We start from the raw sequence: 17,609 nt of genomic DNA, 5'->3' as shown, positions 1-17,609 counted from the left end.
CTGTACTGAGGACTCTGCATCTGGACACAGTACTCCAGGTAAGGCCTCACCAGCACAGAGCAGAGGGCAGGATCACCTCCCTCACCCTGCTGGCTTGTCCAGGCATATCTGAACAGCATCCCATCCCTCGAGCAAGTTGACCACACCACTAAACTTGGTGTCTTCAGCAAACTCATTGAGAGTGCATGTGATGAATGCCAGTATAATTGACGAAGATGTTAAAGAGCACCTATTGCAGCACTGACCCCTGAGGGACACCACTCGTCACTGATCTCCATCTGGACATAGAGCCACTGACCACCACTCTCTGGGCCTGGCCTTCCAGTCAGTCCTTTACCCAGAAGAAGTGTACCTGTCCCAGCCATGGGCTGCAGCTTCTCCTGCAGAATACTGTGAGAGATGGTGATGAAGGCTTTGCTGAAGTCTAGGTAGACTACATCAATAACAGCCTTTCCCTCGTCTGGCAGGTGGGATCCCCTGGTTGTCCCTCATAGTCCAAAGCTTCTCCACACAGAAATGTTACATTCATGCCTTGTTAAATACTGGTGGAGTTCTTTCAGTGGAAGGTCACAAAAGAATAGCCAGGATGAGGCAGATGATTAAAAAACAAAAAAAAAAAAAAGGAGAATCTGATGCACTGCATGAAGGTAAGTACAGACAATATCTATTTATCTGCTGTAGCTGTTCTGTTCTTGAGATCAAGCTTTTAAATGAACGATGCTCAGAAGCAATGCTCTTTAGAAGATACTCACCTTGGAGGAAATTACTTACTGATCATGAACCTGACACATTTTCTAAATTATTTTTAAATACCTCACACTAATATTGCTTTCAACTATTTTGACAACTTCTGAAGCACACAGTACTGCAAACTTCAAGCTATTCTTTGCACGAAGAATTTATGGATCTAGAGAGAATTAATTTACTGGAAATTACATCTACAGCACCATAAAGACTTTGCCCTCAGCAGAGCAGGGTGGAAATGTTGGCAGCCAGTAAGCTATCATTTCTCCCAAGGAAGGATGTTTCAGAAGTGATATAGAAGCAGTCTGTGAACTGTCTGTAAAGACTCTCAGTAAAATATGGATTTTTTTTTTTTAAAGTCACTAATGGTCTATTGTTTAAATCTGTTGAAATTTTCCTATTTAAGGTGATGGAGAATTTCACAGCTTAGAGTAGGTTAACATCAAATCATCAACAATAAAGAATTTTAGTTGTTTTTCCCTGTCCACTTACCAGGATGGCATGTCTTCCTAATGCCCACTCAAAGTCCAGCCAATTACTAACAGAAGTATATCTGTATAGTTTCCACACTATACCTGATCCCAGCTGGGTAAGCCCTTCTGTTGTTGTGTTTGGCAAAGACAGTTGCTCTTATAGAAGTCTATCAGAAGTGGCTGTACCTGAGGATGTGTTGTAAGCAGAGAAGATCCTGAAACATAGGAAACCTTCTCATAGTGTGACTGAATAATCCAATTGGAACTTCCAAGAGCGTAGCCTGAGCTGAGAGGAGTCACCTGCACAGCACCAAACAGCTCCTGAAACACAGAGAGATTAACTAGAGAGGGCCTGAGAGAAACAAAAACAGGTTATTAATGATAACAACTTAAAGTTAGTTCTGCTACTCAAGGCCTTTATGAAGATGGTATTTCTCTTACATTCACTGTTTTAATGTCACCAGGTCTAACAGGACACAAGCTCTGAGAAAAACTTCTCCTGAGGTAGAATCTTCATTGGGTCTCTCTTCTGCATTAATCCTCTAGAAGCTGAGTTCACACTGCACCATAATTCTCAGTAGAGGAACCAATTGTGGTCCATCTGGCTTTGACATACTGAGGAAGTTTGTAGGAGCTTTACATCTTTGAAAACTCTAGACTTCCTTGGGCAAATTTTACCAATTTAGACCAGCAGCAGAGAAGGAAGGCTAACTTCTTATTTACTGATATAACATTCTGTTTGGCTCACACATTTTGCTGTAGAAAATGTGTATTTAAAGACAAACTCACCTTACAATTATACCTATCACTTAGTTACAATTTTTCTTCCTCTCTTTCTTTAAGTGCTATCTACTGGTGATTTAAAAACAACTCTCTTCAAACTCAATCCAAATTTCAGTTTTGGCTCTGAGTCTTGGTTGTTTGTACAACCTGTCAGATGTCTCCTTTCTAGGTGTGATTAGAAAGTGTACTGCTCTCTGCACATGGCAATGTGTTGTAATTGTTTGGAGAAAGGAAAATAATGTATATACCTCACTAATGTGTTGTACTTTCTAGTTACTGAATAATAGAACAAGCATTCTTGCAATACTGATTTTTCTAGTATCCCAATATGTATCTGGGTGCCTCTCAAAATAAGGTCTCTGTTCCTCTGAGTTTGTAAGCAATAGAAAATGGACAAGAAACCATTCTTGATGTTGCCACATCTGGAGCTAGCTGACTAATTAGGCTCTCATTATTTTAAATGTTGGCTTTGGGAAGAGATAAAATATGCTCTAGAAATATCTTTTTTTTTTCCTCCCCGTAACTATGAAAGAACGATTGCCTCAGAGGTACAGATCTAAAAGTGAGATTCACTCACACTGTGAGGACAGTCAGAAGTGAACAGCTGTTATTTACATCAGCATCCATGTTAGTTACGGCTCAGGGTCTTTTTTTTACCAGCAGTAATGCAGCACCACACAAACACAGATCCATTAAATTTAGTTCCTAGCTGCACTGGTTATTGCTTCAAACTGTCTTACACATAAACAGTGGTCTCTGAACTTCGGCAGCCCATCAGTAAAGAAAAGGGAGCAAATAAACTCTGGGTGCACATCTTAACTACAATCCAGCTTTTAACTCCTTATGTTGGTGTGCAACAATAGTAGGCCTCATGGCACACATGCTGTCCATAAGAGAAGAGTGCACTGCAGACTGCTGAACTGTGGGTTTAATTCATTTTACAAACTAGATTATAGTTAACAGCATTAGAGGCAACAAACCTTAGCTGAGAACCTTGGGAAAGGAGTGTCTGAAGTTCAGGTTGAACCATTAGGTTTTGTTTACACTCTCTAAATTGCTCTACAAAAGAAAGTAGAGGCTAAAGCACTCAAAAGATTCCCAGAAGTGAGATACAGTAACTCAGAAGGGGATGTGGCTTGCAGACAGAGGATACACTCATTTGGTACATCCTTCCTCCCAGCTCTCAGTGGGCCAGACATCAATTCTAAATTCACAGGTATGCCTTAAAATCAGCCTCCCCTGAGGAATAGGAGAAACAAATGGACACTCCTGGTTTTCAACAAACAACAGTCCTTCCTGGGAGGCAGACTAGGGTGTGTTTCAATAATACACAATCTTGCCTTACTTTCTCGGGTCAGAGTAACTTGATCTTATGGGGATCAAGAAGAAAAACAGAAAAGGAAGGGCATTTCTCAGGCTTTTGCAGGGAAAAAGCTGGAAAGCAGCAAGCTGTTAATGTTGACCTGAGGAAAGCTCTGGTGATACTCACAATTTTCTGAGAATATCCCACCAGCTGGATCTTACTGAGAGCAGCATTCACTTCTGGCATGGTGTAGCACTTCCTCCACATAGACACCTCCACTGCATCTTTCAGAGGGGCTGGCAGCAATCTGCAAAGGTCAAAAGGATCTGGGCATTTTCACAACTTCCTGACAGATCACACAGCTTTTACTCCCATTCATATCCCCCAATATTCAATTTTCTCTTTTTCCTTTTTTTTTTTTTTTAAATATGCAAGGTGTTTCAAAGTGAAAAGCAAGACTTTCTGCATCTTGAGAAGTAGAACCATATTGCCCATTTTACCTCACGCCAAAGACCGCTCTCTTTCAGCTTTCTCGCTGCTGATCCTACCCAGCTCTTTCTTCCAAGTAGCTGAGGTGAAGGTGCTAGAACAACTCCACTATTATTTTTGCCACTGATGAAGGATGTCTGCTGATGTGACATGTCAACATGAAATGCACTACTAGAACTGGTAGAGGTGACTTCCACCAGTGTCTACTCTGCATAGCCCAGTTCTAAAACTGAGCATTTGAAAATAAAAAGTAAGCTGCAAACTTGTGATTAAAATACCAGCACCAGAGTATGAACAAACACAGGCTCTGCTCTCAGTTTTGACACCACTGTCCTACAGGAGCACATGTCCCCACTCTTCAGACTCTTTGTCTTCAACTCAGATACCCTGCTCATCCTTAGAGCATACTGGTAACAATACATTAGCTGGCAGTGCAGAGCACTTCAAGATCCCCTACATGGAAGTATGTAAGCTTTTTACACAAAAGAAAAATCCATCCATTCTGTTCTTCACAGGCACTGCAAGTTTAGCTGGACAGCGTTATCAAGGGAAGAAGTCAACCGTAATGTCACAGGCTGTAAGAGAGATGGCTAACTTCTGGGAAATAAATCTTCCTTAGCAACATGAACTGAGGCAGGAAGCAGCACAGCTGCCAAATGCATAAGAATAGGAATTTTTTTTTTGTATATTAAACCAATGCTAAATCAAAGGCTAATTCAAACCAATTTCTAAAGATTTATGGAAATTGGTGAAGTTTCTTTGATCAATTTGTTTAAAAGAATTTAATTTATTGTTATATCTACTAGGTCACTGAACTCCTCCATAATTTAAGATGGTGAAGAAAGGATTAAGACCAGCTCTTGCCAAGATCGCAAAACAGGTCTGGTGTGATAAGTGTAATTCCAGCACTTGCTGGCTGAAAGCACACTGCGTTTAAGGAAACAAACAAAGCGTTCAAGGTCTTTTTTGGGAAGTCATAAGCTACAAAAGGCCAAACAATGTGGATAGTTGTCCACCACTGCACTGAAGCAAATTGCCTGTAAAAGCCTTTAACCTACCATAAGAAGCATTTAGTGCTAGATGCTTTCAGGAGCTTCTCTTCTGGGAAGGGGAGAATATATCTCCAGGTAATGGAGAAAAGTGGGATATTGTCCTTGGTGATAGAAGCAAGTTCCAATTAGCCTTGACTTAGTGGCTCTATTGTAAATGTACTCTGATTCCTAACAGAGACCACTGGGACCAGTCTCCAGTTGTACTTTCCTGGTTCCTCAGATGTGCCCCTGCTTGCATTCAACCCATCACCTCATTTCTGAAGTCTGTACACATTCCTGGAGGATACTTTAAAGATGTGAGTGAAGCTCCTAACACTACAACAACATCTCGTTCATATCACCTCCTAACAGCCAAGTGTATGTGGATAGATCCAGGGACAGTCAACCTGCAGCCATGAACAGGGAGGTATTGTGAAGCAGCACAATCCAGTCATTAGTATAAAAAAAAATCATGCTTAAGTAGCTCAGGGCCTTGTATTCTTAACTGGGCACCTGCACAGATCAGAAGAGTGCCCTTGTTGTCTACTACTCTCTTTCAGGAAACTGTTTCAGATATTTTTAGAAGGATGCTAGAGAACATCAGGCAGGTAGTCACCCAAGTGTCTTTCAAAAGGCAAACTTCCTGTTGAGCCCCTTGAATGCTAATCAGCACCACAAACAACCTGTCTGAGCATCCAGAGCTTCCAGGAGACCACTCATTTTGAACAAAAACCAACAGCAACAGAACTTGCTAAGCAATTAGGTCAGATTGGATCAGATAATGGACAAATGTAAGCTGCTATAATGAACTTCTTATATTTTACACAGCATTTGCATTTAATATGCTTCAATGCTTAACCTAATGAAGATGATAGTGCTTCGTGTTTTATACTAACTATCCAGGGTAGAACTAAGTGAACTGTAAAGCAGTAATGATGATTGATCAGCCTGAAAAATTAAAGTTAGACTCGGAAGTAATAAGTACTCTGTCCAAGCAACAGCCAAGAATTTAGAAAAAATACACCAAGGATCACATTTTCTTAAGTAATGGATGTCTGTCTAACCCTGTATGTGCAATTAGCCAGGTGTTAACTTGTGGATCTGTGGATGTTTGCTCACATGTTACAATAATCAGTTCCATTCATGCTTGCATGACACTTGCCACCAAGAATAGCAAAAACATTTTGCAAACATTAATTAATCCCCTGTTACCCTCTGTGGTGGGTAGGAGTTCCATTTCACAGAGGCACAGGGAGGTGAAAAGGGGAAACTCAGAGTACAGGCAGGGCTCAAATGGAAAGAGAATTCACATTCGTCTTGTTCTAGCTCACAGAAACCACTGGTTTATACCAGCCTCAAGGCTGGGCTTAGAATAGGAAGATTTATAACAGCTGAAGGGCTGCAGTTACGAAAGTTATCCCCCTTTTCACATCACTGCTTTGCTCTGCCTACAGCTTGCGTTTGGGAAAAGTGTACATTTTACCTCTAAAAGTTGACAGACCTGACATCTGATTGAGGATCCCTTCAAGACATCGTACTGTGGCAGTGCTACGTGCTCAACAGAGGTCCTGTAAGTGGGACAGAAGGGTTGGTCCAGTCTCTCCTGGGGTGTGGGCTCTTGTACTTTCCTCTAACCTCCATTGGCACCTCATTAGAATAACTACTCGACTGCAGAAAGGAGGAACTTCCCGAGCAAAGGGAGACAAAAAAAACCACCCTTTTTCTGTAGCAGTCGAATCAGAACAAAGATCACATCTCTGAGTTCACTTGTGGAATAGACAACAGCATGTAAAGTGCTAGCATGCACTTTTTCTAAAATACAATCACCAGGAAAGAGACGTTAAATGAGCTCTAAGATATACAATCCTCCTTTAAGCCATGCATACAAAACACAGGCACCAATGTGAAGAGAATAACGGCTCCAGCCCTCTTTCATCACACAACTGTGAGCCTCTGGAGTCAGTCTAGTCAGACCAGCAGACTTCAAAATTAAAAAACACCACTCTGATGAGACTGTACCTCAACCAGCACAAAATCCTTACCAACCTTACCTTTAGTATCATTTTACATCTTTGTTTTGCTTGCCTTCTTCAGAAAAGTGAATTACTGTGCTAAGACTACTCCTATGCTCAGTAGGGGAGTATACTATAAAGCTAAGCATATGTTAATTTGGATATTTGATTTCCTTGCTTTGTGCTACTGGAAGATGACTATACTACTTTTACAACTTAGGAAATAATTCATTTTTAGTAAACTCTTAAATCAAGCCACATTAAGAATTAAGAATAGAAAGTAGGAGATCAATTAAAATGCACAAAACAGCATTTAAAAATAACTTTCTTTAACCACGTCTGTATTTAAAATGCACTAGGAATAAAACTATCTCCTCCACAGAACACACTGTGCACCTAAAGTTATCTTCACTTCCAAGAAAAGCATTAGCTGCAATTAGTAAACTATTAGGAAAAGTTTTGGACTACAGATGCTTCAAAAATTCTAGAGTTAGAATTTTGAACATCTCAAATCTCAGTTTTGAGCACCTTGTTTTTGCATACAGATGGAGCAACAGAGCTTGAGTTTCCAACTAACCTTGTTTCTAAACTTTAAAACAGTGAGGGGAAAAAACGAAACAAAAACCCTTCTTTCTGTTGCTCAAATGCGAAAGAAACTACAACCCACGAAGAAAGGTGGCACTGCACTGTGGTGTGCTCCCAGTGACTTTCAACAGCACATTGTCATGACTTTCTTAGCATTTCAGCAAACCTGAACATAAACACTGTAAATTAGAAATATTCCAGTACAATATTAGTAAGTTTAAACCGCTTGTTTAGTTTAAAAGTTTTTAAACAGCTGAAATTAGTTTCATCTACTTTTCACGATGCTAACACAATAATCTACCATTCTTGCCTACACTTCACGAGGGAAGACAGGGGAGGCATGTGCCTTACCAAGTCTTCCAAGAATCAAGCTTGCGTAGTTTCTGTTCACCACTTAATTGTTTTTGCTGTTCAGTGACATTAGCAAATCAAACCTCAAATGCTGACAGCTAACCATAGTTTACACTTAATTCTAAAGTTTGGTTAGAGTTTCAGTGTTTCAGAACAGGCATCCTTTCCAGATGGCTTGCTCCTTACCTCTGTACCTCCTTGTTCTTCCACGTGGAGGCAGACTGAGCCTTTGGCACACGTTCAATGGAATTCACTAGCTCTTCCATGAGAAGTCTGAAAAGACATGATAACTAAGTTACTAGTATTGTGGCCTTTCAGCTAAGAGGTAACCTGGAAAGATTTGTCCCTAACCCTTCTAAAACATCACAAGAGTTGTAACGCAATCAAATAGTTTTAAAGAGGACTTTCTCCAGAGCCATCACAGCCATTAGCAGCACTACACCTGCTTTCCTGCTGAGCCCATCAAGTTTCAGCTAGTCCAACTCTGACTGACTGTGACAGTAAAACAACCTGGCCTACTGGGTTATGGGTTATTAGGAATGAGAAGGGCAAGAGGAACTCCCAAATTTCTCCTGCCACGCAAAATGGTTTCTACATTACTGTCTGCTTGCCATAAGGAATGAGATAAAATATATTAAGAAAACTTGTCAGCTGATGTCTGTGTGTTCACCACTTTGAGAAGTCAGACACATTGTCAGAGGGAGCCCTCATCTCCAAATGCACAGTAAGTACAGTACTTGACACAGAAAAATAAGTCAGTCATTAAAAACATTATTAATAAGACTTCACTGTCCGAAACTAAACAGCATTTGCAATTATATGCATGCTTTCCTTTGAAGGCAGGAAGTGACAGACTAAACTGCAGAAGAACAGTATCCCAAATTACCTGGGATGGTGAGAAGCATGCCATAGTCCACCCTCCAACAAGACTGTGCTTGCTATCTTCAGCTATGGGCCAGTACGAGCCCAAAAATCTACTACTAGCTCATATATACTCAACTCCTTTATCTTTCAAGAGCCTTTATTTTCTGCTTTTACACAAATGGAGAATTATTCTGGTGTGGAAAGTCTGTATAGGATCTTTAATAGACAAAAGTTCCTGTCCTAAAGTGCTTACAGCAGAAGTTCAGAAACCACAGCCTAATCAGATTTCTAATTATTGAACACAGCAGCTGCTCTGCATGAGAAATGCACACAGCACAACTCCAGTCAGTCACATCCAGGAAGAAACCTGCAGCCATACTTGCTGGGACTGACTTACACAATCAACAAACTCTGAAAGTGCTACCAAATTAGATGACCAAATGCTAAGTTTTTGACAGCATTGAAACACCTTCCATTTTCTACTTTTTTCATATTTCTGCTGTTTTTCTTTGTGCTTCTCTTTAGAGTTAAGAGCTTACGAGAGAATCTCAACTGTCATTTGAAATGAAGCCAGCTCGAATTCCCTTCCATGGCGTGGAAACTGGCATGAATCTCAAATGCTGGAAAACTACAAGGCAATAATCTTAAAAGCATTTATTAAAATATTGGTGACTTCTGTTTAAGAGGAGCAGAGAGGGCCGGAAAAATCTCAGATTCGTGGTTTCTGAAGGTTTGAAGCGGGCTATATGGTTATCTGCTGCTTAAGGTGCCTCAGCCTACTCAAGATCTACTATCCCACATCTGCTTAGACACAACACAAAACATCTGCAGTAAATGACAGGCAGTTACAGAGTTTGGGAAACACTGAGTTAACACATTTTCAGCACTAAGGACTTGGCTAGCATTCAGCTGCTGCCTAAGAGCCTCTTCGGACCATTAGACACCACTGCTCTACCCATATTATCCCTTACACCTTTTCCTTAACAGTGATGAAAGAGAAGCAGAGAATATCAAGGGGCTTTTTACCTGCCAATTTGAACAGTGGGCTCAGTGGCATACACCGTTCCAGTGAATCCTGTGTACTCTGTGATATACGGCAATGCCATCATGCAGTGATAGTTTGAGATCAAGATTACATCCACTGTGGAGAGGTCAAGCAGTTCAGTCTGAAAACAGAGGAAAGAGATAAGCAACGTGTAACTTAAACATCTAGTTTAAGCAATGACAGAAAAACTCTGGGTTTTTTTAATTTGCAGAGAAGTGGCTTAAAAATAAATAATAATGGGAGGGTGCATATGTCAGCTATTACAAAGATTAACTTTTCTTTTAAATAAACAAGATTCACTAAAAGGCTCTCTAAAATTATTCCCTTTTCAGATCTAAAAAGGATACCATGTCCTGGGTTTGCCTGTCTCTCATGTAATGAAATGGCTGCCACTAGGAGAAGCATTATCATTACACTTCTATCAAAGAACGATGGCTGCACTTCCTTAGTGAGGAATGGTGGCTGTCCAACCACCACAGCTTCCACACTAACAATTTATCAGTGGGTCTCATGTTTTTCATGCTGCACATGGTACAGTACCCCAGGAAAGAGATGAATGTACACTGTATTTATTCATATGCTTACAATAAGTTATATAGATATTCCCTGACTAAATGCTTGGCATCTTTATCATCCATATTTTCTACAGCTAGAGATAAAGCTCACTCATACGATACTACAAAACAGATGGGTGGATCCAATTTGTTTTGATGTGACAGTTAAGACAGCAGTTCAGACAGTGAAAGGAGAAGATTTCACACATTGTTAAAGGAATTTTAATTAGAAATATTTACTGGTAATGCTATAACACAAATGGTGTCAAGCCAGAAATTTACAAGATATATGACCTCTAACTCAGTTATTATAGAGCAGCTAATGGAATTCAACACTCATCAAGCACATATTATCTGATTACAAGGCTTGGTCCAGCAATTTGAATAAAAATGGCAAGAAAGTAGGTCACTTGTCTTTTCAGAGGGCTGACACAGTGTTCTGGTGACAAGCTGCTTAACTCACAACCAAGTGTTCATGGTCTCAATCCATGATCACAGCTGATTTTAGAGCCATGATCTCCAATCTAAGTACAGCAGGTAAACACTATCCTCCAATTCACGACAGGACACCTTTTATTTTACAGAGCTTTCCAGGCAGAAATACACTACACGGTATCAAATATACTGATGCTGCCTGCTCCTACCAAGCTGGTTTGGTTTTCAGTCATGTTCAGACTACAAAGAATCAAATGGGGAATCACTCCAGGCCTGAGCTGAATGCCAGCCTAGCTAGCCATTGGGAGGTAGAAGATACAGGCTTTCCAAGCATAAGTATCCTACACCTCAGCATCCTAAAAGCATTTACTAATAGGATGAAAAGGGGTCAAAACCAAAATGTAAAATCTTCCCTGGGATTCACAGCAATCTCAGTAAAAGGGCCCGTGAAGAGAAGAGATTTAAAAATGTTTCTTGAATGTGAAGTGAGAGATCAGAAGGTTGCCAAGCAAAGAAAGGGCAGCACTCTGCACTCTGACATGTGGAAGTGTACTCTGCTGCTCAGACAGCCTCTTATCACCTTGTGGCTTCTGGACTACATTCAAAATTCAGCTTTCTTTGGCAATGGTGTTCCTGGAAGTGACTACATGGTTCTTTAACTGCTTTTGCAGACAACTTTCTTCAAAAGTAGTGGTGTGGAACAAGAAAAAGACAAAGCCTTTTTCACACGAGCTCCTCCTTATTCTGTGTTGCTAAACACCAACAACATTTCTACTTTGCTGATATGCCTGCAGGCCATGCTCCTGCAGACAGGGGAACCTGTAAGGCTAGAGAAGAGTGCTGCATATCACAAGCAGAGCTGTTCCTAGTGCTTGCAGAGAAAACCTGGCATCTGCTGGGATCCTGGGGAAATTAAGCATTGGAAAGGCTACCTGTACAGCCCCTTTACTGGTGACATGCACAGCTGGTTGCCATCCTCTAGTTACAAGGACTGATGGAAGACTGTTACATTCAGTGACAGCACTGGCATAACGGAGCTGTAGCTTCACAAGTCATATTTTGAGCTACAGATGGGGGTATTTCCCAGCCAAATAAAGCAACCAGAAAGGTGAGCTGAAGCATCTCAAATCTCAGCAGGTAATCATTCCTGTGTGTGGCCTCAATTCCAAAGGGAATTCAGAAACTGCACTCTATCCCTCCCAAAATCTGGGCCATAATGACACTTCCCACCCATACAGATGCTTTCTACATCCCTGCTCTTCTCTGGGAGATTAATCAGAAAGCACACAAGAACACAGAATTATTAAGTGGGCTTCCCCAGCAATTGCACAGAGACCTGCTGATACTGTTTCCCAAAAACAGTACTAGAGCTGCCACCTTACTGAAGAATCAAGATTACAAGAGCCAGAAGCTCCAAGAGGTGGATTTCGTGGTATCAACAGGCATAAACATCATTGCTAGCAAACTGACAGCAATCTTCCAAGACAGATTTGCAGTTCATGCCAACAAAACCGGGCAGAAAGGAGGAAAAAAATCCCTGCCCAACATGAAATGAAAGAACTGATGTTATCACAGCCTGAATGCAGCTGAGGGAAGAGGATACTATTCTCAGACTATTCACCATCATTCATCCTCACCACTCACCTTTTCATATTTTTATTCTTTCAGTTCTCCTACAGAGAAGTAAACCCAGTTAATTCAAACACTTTCAATAGTCTTCCTTTCCCTTCCCTTTTTTTTTTTTTTGTAAAAGGGCACACATTCTTGGTCAAACCAACTTAACTATGCAAGCTGCTGCTGCTTATGTCCATATGGATATGAAGGTACAGCTCTTGCTTGAAGTGGCAATGATGAATGCAGTGAAAAATGCAGTGAAACTTCGTAACCTAAATTTGCTGCAGGCAGAACAGCACGACTGACTGCAGCCCAGCAGCATCAAACAGCAGCTTAACCACAGGCTCCTCAGGGCAGCTCCAAAAGGCAGGCCATGCCTCTCTGGTTAGAGACTTTTCTTGGCTTCATTCACTGCCCTTACCTACCATCAGCATGTGTCTTCTGACATAACCAAGTCTGGCTCAGTTAAACCATCTTCAGAGGGTAAATAACAAAGGACAGTAAAAGTCTTTTTTATTTTTTTTTGTGAGATGTGGATCTCAAGAAGACCCTCCAGATCACACCAAAGCACTGCTGAGAGGGGCCATTTCCATTATTTTTCCAATGCCTTACATTCTAGAGGTATCTTAACTTGATCAATGGAGTTTTGGTATTATCATTTACAGAGTAACAATAAATTAGCAGAAATCTGCTAATAGCATTAATTCCTCCCACACTGAGTGATTTTTAAGCAAGGCTTTGAACTGACTCACCTCTGGCAAACAGAACTCTGGCACAGAATCCACAAACACATGGCCAGAGCACTCCTTCAGCTCCTGTGAGAAAAGTGCATCAACAGAAAAGACAAAAACAAAAAACACAACACAGTGTTACTCAAATACAGCAAAATTTGCTCTTTCAAAACTTTTTCTTTACCATAGGCAATTTCCAGCCCTTTCCTACACTGCATTTATTCTCCTTCTAGACTTCATTCATTGTAAGCAATTGTTCTGCAATTGGTTTTGTGGGAGATGAATCCCTATATTAAGGTACTTGATGAAACACCTACTGGGGATCTAGGTTCCACACGGCACTTTTGTTTTATTTATCTCTACTGGATCTCTGGTTCTCTATTTTCTTTTTCCAGAGGTGACATCAGAAGCTTTTGTCAAATGAAAAGCAACATTCTTCAGCATTATGCATAGAAAAGAGAAAACAGAACTATTTTCAACTCTTATCCTAGCCTACCTCATGGGGTAGGGACCCACCACGCTCTTTTTTTCACAGGTGCTTCTTCAACTTGTCCCAAAGTGAGTGGTCTAAGCCAGCTTCAGACTGATAGAATTAAAAATTGAATCCAATTCTTAATAATTACAGTGCACCTGCCAACTAATAACGAATGAGCAATTACATCTAGTGGCAGAAGTCTCCTAACCTCATCTCAAGGGAGTTCAAAATGATTAAAACTAGATCGCAGCAAATTTCAATGCCTCTCCAGGACGTAAGTTTTATAACTGTCATCTGGAGAGAGCTATAACAGGATGTCCACCTGACATGATAAAACATCTGCCTTTGACTCCTTCCCTTGCCTTTTTCCAGCATGGGTCAAAGTATTTACCATTCCAAGCAGTTACGATGGTCAAGGTGAAGGTAAGACATGCTGCCTTTGAATTTTTAACACATGTTTTCCGTTGACACTGCACGAGTTTGAAGATTCTCCTAAGCACGCTGTGGGAGCACCAAAGAAATGTAAATACCTCACTTACAAAATATACTGACAGCCTATTTGTTCTTCAGACAGATAAGATGTTCAGACAGATGTTCTTCAGAGACTAAAGATGGAGTTCAGGAGAAACACATTTAAACTGGGTAGCTCCATTCCTGCCACAGAGCAGCTATAACTGTGATTCTTAGTCAGCATATGCTCTGAACAGAGCTAATACTGTTTTACAAACAGAAGTTCTGTCTATATAGTTTCTTTTGCCTCCAGTGAGAAGAAAACTCAGGTCTTAAATCTATGATCTTCAGCTTTCTTGCCTGTAAGAATCAGATCAGCCCAGAAGTCCCCTACAAAAGGGACTATTATTACCATTTTCCTTTAATGTTCATGAAGTTGGAGAACGATCTATTAAAACAGTACTTTTTTCTACCAATATCTACCACCGCACGCATTTGAAAAGTATCTGCCTATTTTACTAGCATCTGACATATTTTTGTGTTCATTGTTCCCCTATGGCAGATCAAGCTGGATGCTGCAGTGCCTAGCTTCACTTGAAGCCCAGATAAATTCTCATTATAAAACTACCATAATGAAAAGAAGGAGAAATAAAAAGGCAAAAAGTCTCCCATAGTCAAGTCAGTCCTGTGTCTTAGAATCAGGAGGCTGGAGATGAAATTCTCCTGCTATGTCCAGTGGCAAAACACACATGAAGCCAAAGCTTTTCCTCTGCAAGAGACCTCTCATGGGCAAACCATTCACTTGTAGTTTTCTTGTCTAAAAAAGGGGGAAGATATCAACCTCATTTAAACATTGGCTATGAATCTTTACTGTCATAAAAGTGAGGCTGTTGAATAAAAGGCACTCTACAAAGGTAAAGTACTGTTATTTATGTAGCCCAATGAAATTGGAAAATATTCAAACTGATGATTTCTGCATTTTAAAAGGGTATTTTAAATAGCCAGGCTACCTCTGAAGACTGAAAGCCTCAAAGTCCCAGCTAACATTTTGTTTGAAGATGTTCTTCTCTGCATCACGGTCGGTAACAGTACACACAGAAACCTTGGCCATGAGTCAGCATGACAGTACTGCTCCTGTAGTGCAAAGCCCTGATCTGCTCATTGGCTTTTTGCATGGCAAGAAAATTCTAACCATTAGTACAGTACCTTGTCTAGAAATGTGCTTCCATCTTTCAAAACTAATCCAGGAAGTTTGGACAGCCTGGGGCTGCAGAAAGAGAAAAGAAAATATATTCAAATAGGAATTCTTTCGTTGTCACTCACTGAGCACAGATCTTCTGTTTGTTGTCAGGCATGAAAAGAACACGAGCTCTGTTTCATGGAAATAACAGTCTCCATAAAATAGTGTTTCACAGTGTTTAAGTGCTCACTGAAATGACTTCTACAAATCATCATTATGACACTCACACATTAAAAAAAAATAAGAGGACTACACATGCAAGGAGTTTGATTTTAGTCCTTTATGATGTGAATTTCAAGAAGGCTCAGTGCTATTTAAGTTGCCTTAGGCTAAATAGGCTGTATAAGTGGAAGGAAGATTAAGGCAGCAGAAAACTTTACATCTGAAACTAGACAAAAGCATTGTAAAACTGAATCTTCCTTAGGACACAAGATGACAAACAGTCACACTAGCAATGGAAAGGAAAGATGGACACCATGGCCTCAGTCACTCATGGACACAGAGGGTGTGATTTTACAGCCCTGTAAACCATGGTTTGATGTTCTGAAGACCCATACCATCATCTGCACAACGCATGTAGCTGCGTTGGAAGTAGAGAGCAGCAAGCAGATCTTGCTGTAACTGCATGTTTTATGTTGGCAGGTCTGGCAGCAGACAGCAACAGCAGCCCCCGCCCCTCCTGCCTTTTTGTTTTTATTATATATTTGTAGTTTTGAATGCTAATAAGAAAACTTCAAGGATAACAGTGTCATCCTGAGTTTACAGTAGGAACTGCCTCAGCATTTCATGCCATGGTTACACCTGATTTTTGTGTGAGCCTATAACTTAGTTTGGAAACTACTGCTGAGACAGATTCAAGCACATCTACATAAATCCAGAAAAGCAGAGGAAATGAGAGACTAAAACCTGCCTGGATCCAAGCCCTGTAAAAGCTTCAGATTCCAAGACAGAACTGGAGAACCTGGTTGCAGTGAAACATTAAAGTGTTTAGCTCTGAGCTCTGAAGAGAGGAATGCTTATGCACTATAGGGGCTTTTGAATTTAAGCTCTTGAAAATAGGAAGTGACTCAGTGGCTCAGACGAATCTTGTGTTTAAACTAACATCAGTACAAAATAACTGATTCTAACTGGCACTCCAGTAAGGCACAAGGAAAAGGGGGAAATAAAGACTCAAGGAATCAAGGCAGAAGGTAAAAGGTGAGAGCAGAAGGGTGTCATATAGAAGCAGCAGCAGAAGATATACCAGACAAGCATGACCCTCTTTCAAGGATAAAGAGCAATTCTGAAGAAGCTTAGTGATATAAAAGAGAAGGTGTCTAACTGCACTCCCAATAGACATGCTCAAAAGCACAGATCGAGTACTGTATTTCAGAGATGGGTGGGGAAAGTTGTGAGGAGAGCAAATGACCTCAGGGAAAAGCTGGGAGAAAGACCAAACCACTCTGCTGAGCAGCAAATGTAAGGGAGGAGAGGGCAAAAATGCTGGTTAGAAGGGCCACCTGCAGGTCTGTAGCACACTGCCTCAGAGCAAACCCTAGACAGGGTCAGACAGCTTCATTTTGCTGCAACTTCCAAATCCCTGAAGGATGAGATTCCAGAGGGTATCTGGGAATGGCTAAAAGCATGAGACTAAGAACAACTTCATCACTGAGATGCTAATGTCCAACCTGAGTCTCTCAAGTAGCAATCTGTGACTACTAGCCCCAACACTGTCGCTTGAGAAGAGTTTAACATCCTCTCAGGTAAATGCAGAGTCCTGTTAGCTCCCTCTTCAGCCTCCTCTCAGCCAGATCAAACAAGGCCAGCTCCTCAACCTTTCTGTACAGTCATGGGCTCTGTACTCAAATCATCTCAGACTCCCCTTGAAGACCCTCTCAAGTCTCTCAGCATCCTCCTTCAGCTGGGAGTCCAAACTTGGACCAATTGGAGGGGGGCAGAGCACTGGAGCAGGCTGCCCAGGGAGGCTATGGATTCTCCTTCTCTGGAGAGACCCACTTGGACACCTACCCGTGCAGCCTGCCATCGGAGACCTGCTTTGCAGGGGGATTGGACTCAATGATCTCTAGAGGTCCCTTCCAACCCCTACAGTTCTGTGATTGGTGCTTTCTCCAGCAGGAAGGCAAGAGGGATAAACTTTTCGTGATCTGCCGGCCATTCCTTTTCTAAGTTAGCCTTGTATGTGCTTCTGCCTTATTTCTAAGTGAGCACCATTAACATGAACTAAATCTGGCATCCACTGAAGAGTATATGATCTTTTTAAGAGAGGCAAAATTAGTAGATGGTCCTGTGGTGGGGAGGGTAAAAGTGAAATATGCAACACAGGACAGAAAGGACTTTTACCTTGAAGCCAAAAAGAAACAGTTCCTGCCGACATAGTTTTGACATTGTAATAGAGTGATTGATTAATCCAAAATAGCTAGAACTGTCACA

At 41.0% G+C, this 17,609-nt stretch overlaps 1 protein-coding gene across 3 annotated transcripts in view; it reads right to left on the bottom strand.

Moving 5' to 3' along the window:
• Positions 1 to 17,609, bottom strand: part of INTS9 (integrator complex subunit 9) — a 66,496-nt gene that overhangs the window by 41,607 nt on the left and 7,280 nt on the right. For all 3 annotated transcript variants that reach the window (XM_065730468.1, XM_065730470.1, XM_065730469.1), the window contains exons 3-8: positions 15,146 to 15,206; positions 13,036 to 13,098; positions 9,662 to 9,801; positions 7,958 to 8,044; positions 3,490 to 3,610; positions 1,404 to 1,538 (exon numbers count right to left, since the gene is read on the bottom strand). In XM_065730468.1, coding sequence (XP_065586540.1) covers positions 1,404 to 1,538; positions 3,490 to 3,610; positions 7,958 to 8,044; positions 9,662 to 9,801; positions 13,036 to 13,098; positions 15,146 to 15,206 — 607 coding nt within the window. The remainder of the gene's footprint in view (positions 1 to 1,403; positions 1,539 to 3,489; positions 3,611 to 7,957; positions 8,045 to 9,661; positions 9,802 to 13,035; positions 13,099 to 15,145; positions 15,207 to 17,609) is intronic.

The sequence above is a fragment of the Cyrtonyx montezumae genome, unplaced genomic scaffold, assembly GCF_038088225.1.
Source record: "Cyrtonyx montezumae isolate F1298 unplaced genomic scaffold, pur_monq_1.0 scaffold_13, whole genome shotgun sequence".
Taxonomy (NCBI): Eukaryota; Metazoa; Chordata; class Aves; order Galliformes; family Odontophoridae; genus Cyrtonyx; species Cyrtonyx montezumae.
This window is presented reverse-complemented; position numbering and strand designations above follow the sequence as displayed.